The sequence below is a fragment of the Cryptomeria japonica genome, chromosome 9 (genome assembly GCF_030272615.1).
Source record: "Cryptomeria japonica chromosome 9, Sugi_1.0, whole genome shotgun sequence".
In the NCBI taxonomy this organism is placed as follows: Eukaryota; Viridiplantae; Streptophyta; class Pinopsida; order Cupressales; family Cupressaceae; genus Cryptomeria; species Cryptomeria japonica.
In genome coordinates, this window is record NC_081413.1 from 464,699,234 (window position 1) to 464,712,851 (window position 13,618).

Here is a 13,618-nt window from a genome sequence, read left to right on the forward strand (position 1 = left end):
AAACTAACTACACAAGTGTAGAATGGGGTTTAAGACCCAATTTGACACCAAAACTAATAAAAGTGAAATAAAACTAACTTAAAAAAAATGAAAACTAAAAACTTTCAAAGAAAGGACTTTAAACAAAAATGACTTAAGGACCAAGTTGATAGAGGGAATTAGATGAAATTCACCTCTATTGGCATGCATAGAGTATATAGGCCACAATTTGGGTAAAAATTGTGGGGGTTATCCTTATTTTTCAGATTTGAAAGTCAAATCTGAAAATAAGATAACATATGGCAACTTTAGAAACCACATTCAAAATGTGGAAATTACTGTGCTAGATTCATTTTTTACAATTTTTAAAAAAGGTAAATTAGTGATAGTTTGATGAACCCCACCCAAAAATGAAAGTTTAGAACGTAAAAAGGTCCAAATATGTTAAGCATAAAATCTATGTATAAATGGAGCCACAACTCACCAAAAAAACCTCCTCCTCTCCCAAATATCTCAATCCTTATCAAATACTCTAGCTACTCAACAATTATTCCCTTTTGTTTTAAATGTGCCCTCGAAGTCACTTAGAGGAATTATTTTTGGTCTCGAATTTTCTATCTTTACCCATTCTCCATTTCACTATTTTTTGGTGAGGTAAGACTCCCCTTCTCCCATCTATCTCATTATTACCCACTCCAAGCAAAATCTTCTTCAAAAGAAAATTCTTTCTCTAAATCTTATTGTAACTCTTTGCTTATTTTGAATTTTCATGTCAATTCCAACATTTTAAGTAGTGTTTTTATCTATGTACTTAAAAATAATTACAATTTGTCAGCATCAAAAAATAATATATTTCTTCTTTTTTACTCAATATGCAATCCATAGAGAAAGGTTAGGTGGTAATGTGAATACAACACGTTAGAAACATTCTCTCACACAATTGCTTGGAGTGCACAAATATGCTATGGTTGAGCCTAACACACCACAACCCTCTTGTAATATTACATTTTCTAAATAAGAATGCTAATAAGATTCCAAATATCTCTCTTGATGTATTCTATATTTATTGCTATTTAATATATATGTATACTAGTCATGAGATTATTTTCAAGAAAAACTCACCCATACATTTTCACCTATACTTTTTAATGAATTATAGATTATATTTAAACATCTTGTATGTACAAGAGTAGACATTTCCTCTAAGTAGTGATATTTCTTAGTAATTTTGTGTTTAACCTTAGTAGAGAGTGTTGAAATTATGTCAAAATTATTTTTAGACATTTGAGTGGTACTTTTTATTATTGTAGTTTCTATCATAGGACTAATAATGTGATTATTTGATATATAAGGTTTTATTGATTTAGATTAGGATGGTGATTTAGAAAATGGGATGTCCATAGTGGTTGTGCTCACTTTTTTGGAGACTTCGTCTGTTGGATGAGTTTGCAATAATCTCTAGTTGTGTTGTATACTATATAAGAAGAGTACTTGGTTACGATCAAATTTTTTCTTAGTGGCTATATGTCACTATTGTCTATTTTTAGCTTTTATATCTCTTATATTTGACCATTGTTAAGGCTCTTTAGAATATTTCATCTTACTCATAATTGATGTATTTTCCTTGATTTAGATTTTTTTTTTACTTTGAATTAAAAATACAATTACTTAAGATGGACACATATCACACTGTTGTATATTAAAAATTGGATCCTAATCTTCCCAATTTATTAGGGACTATAAATTATTTTCTATACTCACCCCATTTCGACATATTTGTTCAAAATTCATATAACATAAAAAAATTAGATGTGTTTAATCACCAAAAAAAAGGGTCCTAATTCCACTAATCATTCATTTCATCTAATCATCTTATCACCTATTCATCGTACCATGTGACCCGATTCATCCATTTCACTTACATCACTAATTTATTCCATCAAACTTGTTGTGTATTCATATTCTAAGATCTTATCACCTAATTGTCCTATCATTGCCACTTGATTCATCTCATCATCTTCTAAGACATCTAATCATTCACTAAATCAATTTAATCACATTATCACCTCATCACCTAGGTCTTGATTTCATTTAATCGTGATCTAATTCATCACACATCATCAACCTATCATCTAGGGTATGCATTATCACCTAACACCTTATAATTTAATTAAATAATCTCTAAGTTATTTAATTAAATTTGGCTAATAGTATTTATCCATTTAAGAAATTGTTATTCATTAATCATTATTTATAAGTATCCACATATTTATTCATTTAATTAATCATTTATCCACACATTATATATAAATAAATCAATTTAATTTCAATCTCATATGAAAACAATCTAATTAATTAATTTAACCTCATCTAGTTGACTCCTTAGTCTAATCATTCACTCAAAGTTACTTTGAGTCCCACTCATCAATGAAGTGGAACAGTTCACTTGCCCATGCAATACTCAACTCCCCTTTAATCTTTTATGTATTTTATTAGCTCCTCAATCATTTTGATTTACTAATCAATCAAGTCTAGTCACATTAAGTTAATTATTTTAATCAAAAATTAAAATTTTGTGCAGCTCTTCCATGCATACCACATCTCTCCATTATTCCTCCAAATCTCAGATCAAATATGAGATTCCACACTCAGTCTTGACCATTCATCATATTCTCCTCTAGATCTATAAATCAAACACATCTCTCATCAATCCTCAAGCATTATCAAGCATTCATTTCGTGTCCGAATTTTAATTATTTTACATGTAAATAATGCTTATGTCATGTGACGAATTGAGCACCCACATCACAAAGAGAAAAACTTTACACACACGCAATCGAAAGTTTTTCAAATCCACGGTGGAGAATTGTTTGAAGGTACTGCAAGACCATTGCAGTAATATTGGCCTTTCATTTTTTTCATTTATTACATGCACCACTTTCCCTGCCAACTCCATGCAACTGGCACCGGCTCCTCCAGACCTTTTCATCTATTCTTTCTGACATCTTTTGTGATTTCTAAAAAATTGTCAGGCTCGTCCATTCTACTTATTTTCACCTATTCTTTCTGACACCTCCATTCGATTTGAACCATTTAGCAAGATTCATCCGTAATTACGTCAAAGGCGTATGCCGAAGGCGTATCTTTATTTGAAATGTACAAGCTAGAGTTTACAAATCAACGGTCCATAACAATGGAGAAGTATGCAAGACGATCAGAAGATTTTCTGCCGTTCGATTTCGCCATTCACGCATTTCGCCTTGTTTTCGCTTTCACCGTCTTTCCCTAATAAAAATGTCCGCTGCTCGCGTCCGTCACTTTCTGCACTTTCTAAATTATAAACAAATATAAATAATAAACAAATATTAATAATTTAGGAGGTTAGGGTTAGGGTTACATTATAAATGTTCGTTGCTCGCGTCCATCACTTTCTGCACTTTGATAAAAAATATTTTGTTGTTTTATTTTAATTTATATAATAAATTGAGTTTCAACTTTTCTCTCCCTTTCTCTCTCTCACTCTCTGTTGCTACTCCTATAAATAATTTAGGAGATTAGGGTTAGGGTTACATTTATAATTCAACTAAGATTTAGAATTCAACTAGGCTTAGAATTAGTGTTATTTAAGTTTAATTCAACAATAATTAACTATAATATTGTAATTCTAGGTCTCATTATTTTTATTTTTATTTTTATTTTTTAACTTTTAAATTTCTCATTTTTATTCAACTTTTACATAAAAAAATATACTTTAAATTTTTGTTTTTATTTATTATTTATTTTAAGAATTGTTATATTGTAATATAAATAATATATAAATAATAGATGTCCAAGGGGTTGAGCTTAATTGGTTAAAACATTGGGTTCTCATTGTGGAGACCCAAGTTCAATTCCCAATAGGGACATCTAAAGTGAAATTCTAAGCTGTGACTCTTGGCCTTCCATAATAAATATATAAATAATAGATTTTTAATAATATTAATAATTATTTTATGTATATAAAAATTGAATTAAATAAATTATTAAATTATAAATTATTTTTTTATCATTTTAATAAATTTCATTTTAATTTAGATTTAAGTTTGAAATTTATTTATTTATGTTTTATTTTTATATGTTCAGTGACTTATAAAACCTGTTGTAATCTCCATTACAAAAACATAATTCTAAATTCAATACAACATTATCGTCATCCATACTATGAAAGCCTACATAAATCAACACCTATAGTATGATGATGTCCTACTAGTGTATCTCCATGAATCAACACCTATAGTATGATGATGTCCTACTAGTGCATCTCCATGGATCAACACCTATAGTATGATGACGTCCTACTAGTGTATCTCCTTGCTATATTTTCACAACTTTTACAATTAAAACCTAAGTAGGTAACCCTCGATTCTCTCCCAAGCTTTTGTTAATTCAAATTTTGATCATTTGTTAATGAAGTGAATCATATGGAGAAAAAAACATATATGTGTAGGTCTTTCATATATTATGTTATTTGTAATTTATATATTATATAATTTTATTTTTTTTGCTAAGTATTTAATATATTATTATTATTATTTATATGTTAAATTAAATAAATTTGTAAAAAATGAATTATCTTATCTTTATAATAAGTTTCATTTAATTTTTAACATTTTATGTTAGTTTTTATTTGTAATGTTTAATATAAAAGTTAAAATTTTAAATTTAACAATTTTAATATAGTTTAGTTTTATTTTTTATATATTTTTCAAGAGAATTCTTTTGTTGAATGGTTAAACACATTTTAAATTGGGTATATATATTGGCAAAGTATTTCAATTTTCTTTCCAACAACAAATATTATTCAATGCATACTTTACATTCACTCTATACTACTTTGCATCCAAATTTATGATGTCTTCAAAGTGCATTTAGGTGTCACTCATCAGTGCCAATGTGGTTATATAATCATTCCTACAACCAACAATTTGATGCAAACTCTTTTCACCTAGATACATTTATCTTCCATCATAATCATGGTAGGAATGCAGTTGCTTTTTCTAATGAGTCATAAGAGATGAGAAACACGATTTGATTAGATAAATACTTTTATCCTTTTCTCCAATCTGTCTCTATATCTCTCCCTCCCTCTCTCCCTATCCCTCTCCATTTCTATCTATGCATTCCTCTCTATTTCTCTCCCCTACCTCGATCTCCTTACCCCTCCCTGCATCTCTCTCCCTAACACTCCATCTTTCTATATATCTCTAATTATCATCTATCCTTTATTTTTGTCCCTTAGATCTATCTCCTTACCCCTTTGTCTCTCCAGAACATTTTTTTTTCCTAACTGACCTTCCACACCTATTCGACATACCCATTGCACACCAAGGTGCAATTGCTAGTCATATTCTCCTCTAGATCTATAAATCAAACACATCTCTCATCAATCCTCAAGCATTATCAAGCATTCATTTCGCGTCAGAATTCTAATAATTTTACATGTAAACAATGCTTATGTCATGTGACGAATTGAGCACCGACATCACAAAGAGAAAAACTTTACACACACGCAATCGAAAGTTTGCATGTGATTGATTTGAGTGTTCCTTTCATTATGATTTGATGATGTTTCATTTACTTCGCTTTGCATGTACATACAATCACATTTTTAGTTTATGTGAATGCATTAGTAAATATTTATACATGCAATCTGTATAATTAAATTGATGTTCTTAAAGAAGCAATTGATAAATGCAGTAAAAAATACAGAAAATTTTACATAAATTCAACTATTTTCCATTGGCATGATTAGGTTGATAACGGTAGATGTTTAGACTAGTGAAATACTTCATTTAAAAAGAAGAAATGTCAGTTCATTAAAGCTATTCTCTCATTCTATCAAGACTATAGATGTTCAGAGTTGCACCACAATTACCTTCCCTGCAAGATAGTCGGCCATACGCTTTATCTTCACAGAACCTTCTCTTTTCAAGGTTTTGATAAATTCTGCAGCAGCCTGCTCATGAAACAGTTCAAATATATCGATCTTCGACCAAAATAAAAAAAAATAAAAATAGCGCGTTTACTAGTTTAATCTTGAAACTCTATATCATAGAGATATAGCAAAAGAAATTTTGGAATAATAAGAATTATCAAAACAAAAGCCTCCACCTCAAAGGATTCAAAACTAACCTGGAGTCATTCAGACTAACCTGGCACACAAAATGTTTTCACTTTAGTCCACAATGTAAAAAACTTCAAAATTCCCTTAAGAAAAAGCTCCACTGACTTCAATGCAAGAAAAACTGATAAAACTAACAAGGCTGCATAGAATGTCAACACTGATCTCCTTGATGTCTTGGTCCATCTCAGAATGCAGCATAGAAACAAGAACCTGCAGCAACATTCTTCTCAGTTAACCATAACCCACAAATATAGGGCAGACTACCAATATATCAATGATAAATGCATCTCAATCTTGAGATGAAGTTAATTTATTCGACAAAGAATGCTTTGTACATTCTCACATTGTCTAGTTGATGCGCAATGAGAAGTCTTGCACCGTCCTTGGAATTTGTATATGTCTGCAAGAAATGGAACCATTTTAGTTTATATAAGGAAAGACACCATATTATCTTGACCTTCACTTGTAGATAGCATAAAAATTTGGAACCTTAACATACATATATTTTTCCTGTGTTTGTATGTGCATAAGAGAGATTTTTTATCTGCATCTAGAAGTCTGGACAATATTTCTTTATTAAGTTGACAGCTCTGCAGAGCTTGTTTAAATTTCGCGCAAATGAGAAGAAATAGATTGGAATAAGATTTATGACACGACAACAAAATGACAGAATGGTAAGAGGAATAAACAATCATTTAGACCGGATTCTGTTTGTCTTGAGTATGACAAACACTTTTCTTAAGGAAGACACATATGGTAACGTTTAACCACTCCGAAAGTTACAAGTTTAAATTCCGTTAAACTAAAATTTACCAAAAAAATAAAAAATGTAACCAACTATTTCTGTGAAAGCAACATATATATTATGTATGTTCACATGGGAGTTACATATACTAGTAGAAAACAAAACCACAATGCTGATAATAAATGATCATAAAATGGCTATATGATTAGAAATATAGTATACACTGCGATGCTCTTTTAAAACCTTAAGAAAAGTGAATGTGATTATTAGAGCCATAAAGACATTGGAACTATTGGATGCATTATATTGATATTATCGGTCACTCGTGTATATATATATATAACCTTTTTAAAATAGAATATATGTTCTTTATTGTGTATTGTATAAGGTGATTGGTAAAATATGATCTTGGGAGTAGGCGAGGTCTCAAAATTGAATTTTATCAATATTTTTATCACTAAAAATCTATATAAATGTGTGTTCATTAAATATAGATATTGTTTGAAGTGTCCAAAATTTATGAATCTTTAAGTTAAAATTATATGTATTATTTAAAAATTAAAAAATAGGTATCAATTAAATACAACTAATATTGTTTGGAGTGTCCCAAAACATACAAATGGGTCATGTATTGGCTCAAAAAATCCCACAACTTATAAATGGATCAAGTTAGAAAAGTATGTGTTGAATAAACACAATTAATATAGTTAGAATTCCCCCAAAACTAATGAATTAATCAAATTATAAAATAAACATAATATGTTCCAAAAATGAAATTTATTTGATACACATAATTTAAATACAAACGCTTTCAAAGGATGAACATTGGGTTATAAATTATTCCTACATCTGGTATAGCAATTGAAGTTAAGTTCATTTAAGGATTCCGGTTGATCACACAAAGCAAACTTACAATCAACAAATTGCTAGTGGTATGGATATATGACTTTCACCATTGATCATGCACATAGTTCTTTCATTCATCTAAACGACATGAAAATGAATTGAGAAGTAGAGACCATGCAACTTGTTGAAATAACACATTAAATTCACCATAGCTTCAATGAAATCATATGCTCTTTACAACAAAATTTTGGCAAAATATTTGCCTTCTCCTAATCTAACTTTTATTCTAATTGCTAACTATTGATTACTATATATGAACTATTATCTATTTCTCTACTATTGTTTTCTTCGTAGTTGTGCATTAATTTGATCAGATCATTTTATTGCTTCTAGTTAAATCGGAAGGCTCTATTCATACTTAGGGTTTTGCACTTTCAATTACATTGTAATTTTGCTTTTGTAATATTCATCAATTCAATCAGTCATTTCTCTTTCATTTGTATCACAAGACCTTGATCAATATTTAGACCTTCATTTGTATTACATAACATTAGCGGGATTTAACCTTGCATTCGTATTTTCAATTGCATTAACAAACTTGATCGACATTTTTATCTCCATTTGTATTACCACATTTGGGTGGTATTTTACCCTTCATTTGTAGTTCTATGTTTTGCATTTCATTTGTACTTTTTGGGATTTTGCTTTTTCGTTTGTATCATGATTTTGACATTTTCTACCTAATTTGTAGTTCGGGATTTTGCTCTTCGTTTGTACTAAAGTCATTTGGTGAAAATCATTTCCCATCCTTGCATGAACAAAACCGTCCTTGTTAAATCAGTCATTTCACCTTCATTTGTACACTAAGTTGATTTGAGTGATCAAATGCAGATCACTTGCTTTATCAAGGTGGATCGACATTCTTGTATTCATTCGTACTTCTTTACTATGAGAAAAATAACAAGTGCAAAAAATTTGCAGAGAAGAACAATAGCACATAACACACAAATTTACGTGGAAAAACCTGGTGAAACTATACCAGTAAAAAACCACGAGCAAATTTTGTCTTTCGTATTGATTCTCAGGAATTACAGAGTTACAACAATCTCAAAAACTATCCATCAAAACATGACTTCGAGTAGCCTAAAACAACCGAGTTGCAGAGTCCTACTTGAATACAACTTACTAAATATAGTAAATATGACTCGCACAACTGCACGTAAAACACATGCCAAAATTATTATTTATAGAAAGTTAATTAACAAAACTTTCTATTTATAGTAAGTCTCAAAAAATTACTAGTGGACAATCCATGATGATGCAACCACTGCTAGCTAAGATAGCCATGACGACTCAACCATTGCTAGCTAAGAGTCCAATTTGGACTTCACATTCCAACATTTACTTTGTCAAATTCAAATCTAATGCTGGCTGCTTTTCCAAGGTCATCCATACCTCAATCAGATCGACATTTCAAGGTTCATTTGTAGTAGATGATCGAATTGATCAACTTTTGGTCTCCTTTTTGCACTAAGGAATAATCGGCTATAGATGCTTCTTTTGTATGAGTTGATCACATCTAATCAAACTTTGATTGTTTTGCAGCTCCTAGATGAATCGGCTTTAAGGGCTTGGTTTGCAAGATCTCTTTAATCATATGTGATTTCCCTTCTTCACCAAGACTAATCAGGATTTTTCTCTCCATTTGTACCATTTTCACCTTGCCGAATCTAAACTTGGAATTGTGGCTTTTGCAAGGTCATTCGTACAAGACAAGATTTGGAAAACATATCACTTATCTTCTCTAGCATCAACTCTCTCACATTGCCAATCAATATTCTTTGCCCTCATTTGCACAAAGTTGGTGATTTGAAACAACCTCACTCTTTTGAAATTGTCCAACTTTGGCTTAAGGTGGTGACACTTGGGGCATGCCTTTTGAATCCTCCTTGATTTGTGTTTGCCTAGATACTCCTCCAGTCTTTGGGGCTGCCATCTATCTCCTGCAATTTCAACAACAATAGAAACATAATTTGATAATTGAAAGCCCAAAAATGAATCATCCTAAGGAAATCACAATGTTCAAAACTCTACATATGTCTGATCTAAACCTGCACTAAAAGGAGTTATCCTAAATCATGTTCGAGATTGCTCATAAATTCACTTTAAGATGTGGTTAAATTCACCTTAATGTTGTTTGCTTGAATTTGATATGGCTGATATTGCTCTTGGTGGCTGATCAAATTCGTTGGTATTTCTTGAATTCCAACCTTAATGCTTGATTAAATCTTTATCTTTGCTCTAATTTTAAATCTCTAGTGTTTTATTTATGTGACACGTCCTTTACTTCAAAGGTCAGCTTGCTTATTCCTTAAAGCTACACCTTGCCTTAAGTTTCATTGTGGCATGTGTTGGGGATATTAGGGGTCAAAAAAATGGTGAGGTGGATGCTCATTTTTTTCTTTAAAATGACTTAAACTTTGTTTTCCATCTTAGAGTTTGGTGGGGCCCAAGCAATGATGTGGCAAGGAGGGATGAAGAAATGTGGTAAAGAAAGGCCACAAGGGAAAGGTAAGTAGAGGATGTTGCAGAAAGGGAGACATAAGGGATATGGATGTGGGGGATATAGGGAAGGGTAGGACATACCGTGGGGTAAGGTAGATTTAGGTGTGGGAGGTATAAGGGGTAATGAAGGGAGTTAGGATATATTAGGGAGTAAAGTGGAATTAGAGGTATAAGGGGTAGTGAAAGGGTAAGGGGGTGTGGGATAGGTTAGAAAATGTAGGGAATGAAAGGTGGGTTAGGATAGGATAGGGGTAGGGGGTAGGGTGGTAAGGGAGTGTGGGTAGTGGATGTGTAGGTTAAGGGGTGTGAGATATAGGTTAGAAATTGTAAGGAATGGAGGGTATGAGAGGTAGAACAAAAGGTAGGATGTGGGGATAAAGGTTATAGGAAGGTAGGGTGAACGGAAGGATAGGTTTAGGGAAGGGTGGTTAGGAAATGGAAGGTGATGGGAGTGAAAGGTCAAAAGTAGAAGGTGTAGGTGAAGAGATGGAGGTGAAAGTTAGACGGAGGATAGTAATGTAGGTATGTTAGTAGGTATGATAAATGAAAGTTGGGAGGTATAAGGGTTGGAATAAAAGTAGGTGATAGAGTGAGAAGGAAGGAAGGGTGTAGGGATGAAATGTTAGGAAGGTGGGGTGGAGAGGGACGAATGATGCAGAGGTAGTGAAAGGAGATGGGAGGGAAGCGATCAGGCTTGGGCATCCACTGTTAGTGCTGGGAAATGTAGGTCGAAAGCTTTGGAGGGCAAAGGAAGTGTCAATTACCTCATTTCATCCTAGAGGGAGAGATTTGTTCATCTCCTGAGAAACTACAAATAAAAGGCTAATAGCAAAGACTTGACAATTACCAACGACTAAGCTGAGACAACTAACCTAAAAAGCGAAAAAAAAGTGGGGGTCCCCATTTGCAATTGGGCGATGTGTGAAAACGTCACAGCACAACCTTTCTTTAAGTTTTTTAATTTTAAAAAGTGATAGGACCATTGTGAATCCATATTTAAATTGATCCTAAGTGGAATAGTATTAAAGTTGTATACCAATGAGCATTTACATGTTTTAATGGTTCATTCATAAGTAGTCTTTTTTATTATCTTACAAAAATTATATAGTTTATAAAATCTTGAATGTTATGTGCTAGATATGTAATTCAATTTTGATGTACCATACTACCATGCAGAAAGCGCTTTCTTCAAACCATAAAAGGATTTGACTAATTTGTATATGTAATTTTCTTTTATTTTTAACACAATCCATTCAAGTCAATGCATGTATACTTCTTCTTCGACATGTCCATTGGTACACTAGCTAAAGCATGTGTCAAATATAGATAATCTTGATTATCTCCAACTAATGTTAGGCCAATATTTTCTTCATAATTACTGGCATCCTTTTAAGTATATCATTTTACTACTACTCAACTTTATATTTGTTAGCTGTTTTATGAGACATAATTTATTAAGAATACCCACTCACAACTTATTGGTTTATGTCTTATATACATATTTACAAGTCACAAAGTATTATTTCTCATGAGATCATGAAGCACTATGTTCAATACATCAAATCCATTTTTCTTAATTCTAATACTTTTAATAAGATATTTTTAAGGATTAAACTGCCATTCTCATCAAGGCTAATTTTATCAATTTCTAAGATAATACACATGTTATTTCTATAGTCTCTAATAGTGTTTGATAGTCTTCCTAAAATATATATTTTACAATTAGGCCATATTTTCTCACACTTTCCAAGTTGAACTTTATACTTAGGTAGAGTTCAAGTTGTAAAAGTTTTTGTAGGTTGAACATTATCTCCTTTGAACGATTCTATCATTGGAACTAACCTATATTGAATACTAAGATCTCGTTTCTTGTCTTCTTCCTCTTCTTTATGAAGGCCTTCCTTAAATTCTTCTATTAAATTATGTTTGTTATCATTCTTGACATGATTTACTTTCGACAAGATAGATGTAGGTTCTAGTTTAAGATATTTTAAAATATTATCTCAATTAACTAATATATAGGCCTATTTCAGATAACTTAAACCATATTTGAGATAACTTTACGGACACTCTCATAGGTGTAAGTTGAGACCACAGTGTAAGATATGTTATCCACTATTATCAAATGTATTTTCACCCTCCATAATTTGTGGATGAACATCGATTTTATCTTCTTGAAGACACCTCCTATCCTCAAAGATACAACTTGTTTCAAGATTTCAGAGCATTAATTTTGGGACCCAACATAATATTTTCAAGCTTAGAGGTCTAGGGAGACTATTGGATGGCCATAAAAACATATTAGGTTAAATTTAAATATTAAGTCCATGTCTGAGATCGTAAAGCCATGAATTCATAGACCAAAATAAGTTACCCATCTAGTTCATTCAATCAAGAATACAATATTTGCTTCCTCGAGCTTCTAAGGAACTTGAAATGGCTAGTGTCCCTTGGGTACCTAAAAATTCTTCTTACTGCATTCATATGTGAATGTTTTGGTGCTGCTGGAAACCTAGCCACCATGCATATTTCCTGCACTATATCCGGTCTAGATATTGTTTTTGGAAAAACTTTCCATGTGTCTACTCTTAATTATCTCATGCCATAATATATTTCACTACCAAGACATACATGCAAAATTTTGAGTATAGTTAAAAACCTAGGCCCTATTCACTTCAAAATCCCACCTAATTTTACTATATATTGAAAAGTTACTTTAAAATCTTAACAACTCACACCTTGTGTTGACTATTCCAATTACTTATGGTGCTCACTGCTAATTCCTACTCAATATGTCATGAGCTTTGAGAGTTCATAAATTCCAAGGCCAAAGCCTGACACATTGAGAAAGTGTTGATAAAAATAAAAGACGTTGATCATCAAGATTTGGTGTAACATTCATAACCTTCATAATGATGTGGGATTTAATTTTTGGAATAATCATTGATGTCAAAAGAGGGAAGACATAATTGCCATTGATGTCAAGAAATAATTTGATGTCAAAATGATATGAGGGTCCAACAAAGAAGACTTGTGATAAAAAAAAAAGTTGGATAAATGTCAATCAATAAGAATAATATTGTGAAACAAAACATGTGTCTTTAAAAGAAAATAATTGTTGATATCGAGTTGGATATGCAAGCTGTAAATGTAATAATATCCTATCATCGTGCTGTATCCAAATACAAGATATATTCAACATATGATTGTGCATATACATATTGCAAGTGTGATAGTAACACCGGCATAATATTGATGCCAAGGATTGCGTAAAGAACTAAGAGTTTCCTTAGCATAGGAGCAGCAATGAGAGTACAACG

General features: G+C 31.6%; 1 protein-coding gene across 1 annotated transcript in view; it reads right to left on the reverse strand.

The window, feature by feature from the left end:
- Nucleotides 1-3,193: 3,193 nt before the first annotated feature.
- The window catches only part of LOC131072025 (uncharacterized), a 52,905-nt gene continuing 42,480 nt past the window's right edge, over nucleotides 3,194-13,618 (reverse strand). Inside the window, exons 10-14 of the mRNA XM_059211677.1 lie at nucleotides 6,486-6,542; nucleotides 6,278-6,352; nucleotides 6,151-6,170; nucleotides 5,894-5,964; nucleotides 3,194-3,309 (exon numbers count right to left, since the gene is read on the reverse strand). Of these exons, the coding sequence (XP_059067660.1) occupies nucleotides 3,194-3,309; nucleotides 5,894-5,964; nucleotides 6,151-6,170; nucleotides 6,278-6,352; nucleotides 6,486-6,542 (339 nt within the window). The remainder of the gene's footprint in view (nucleotides 3,310-5,893; nucleotides 5,965-6,150; nucleotides 6,171-6,277; nucleotides 6,353-6,485; nucleotides 6,543-13,618) is intronic.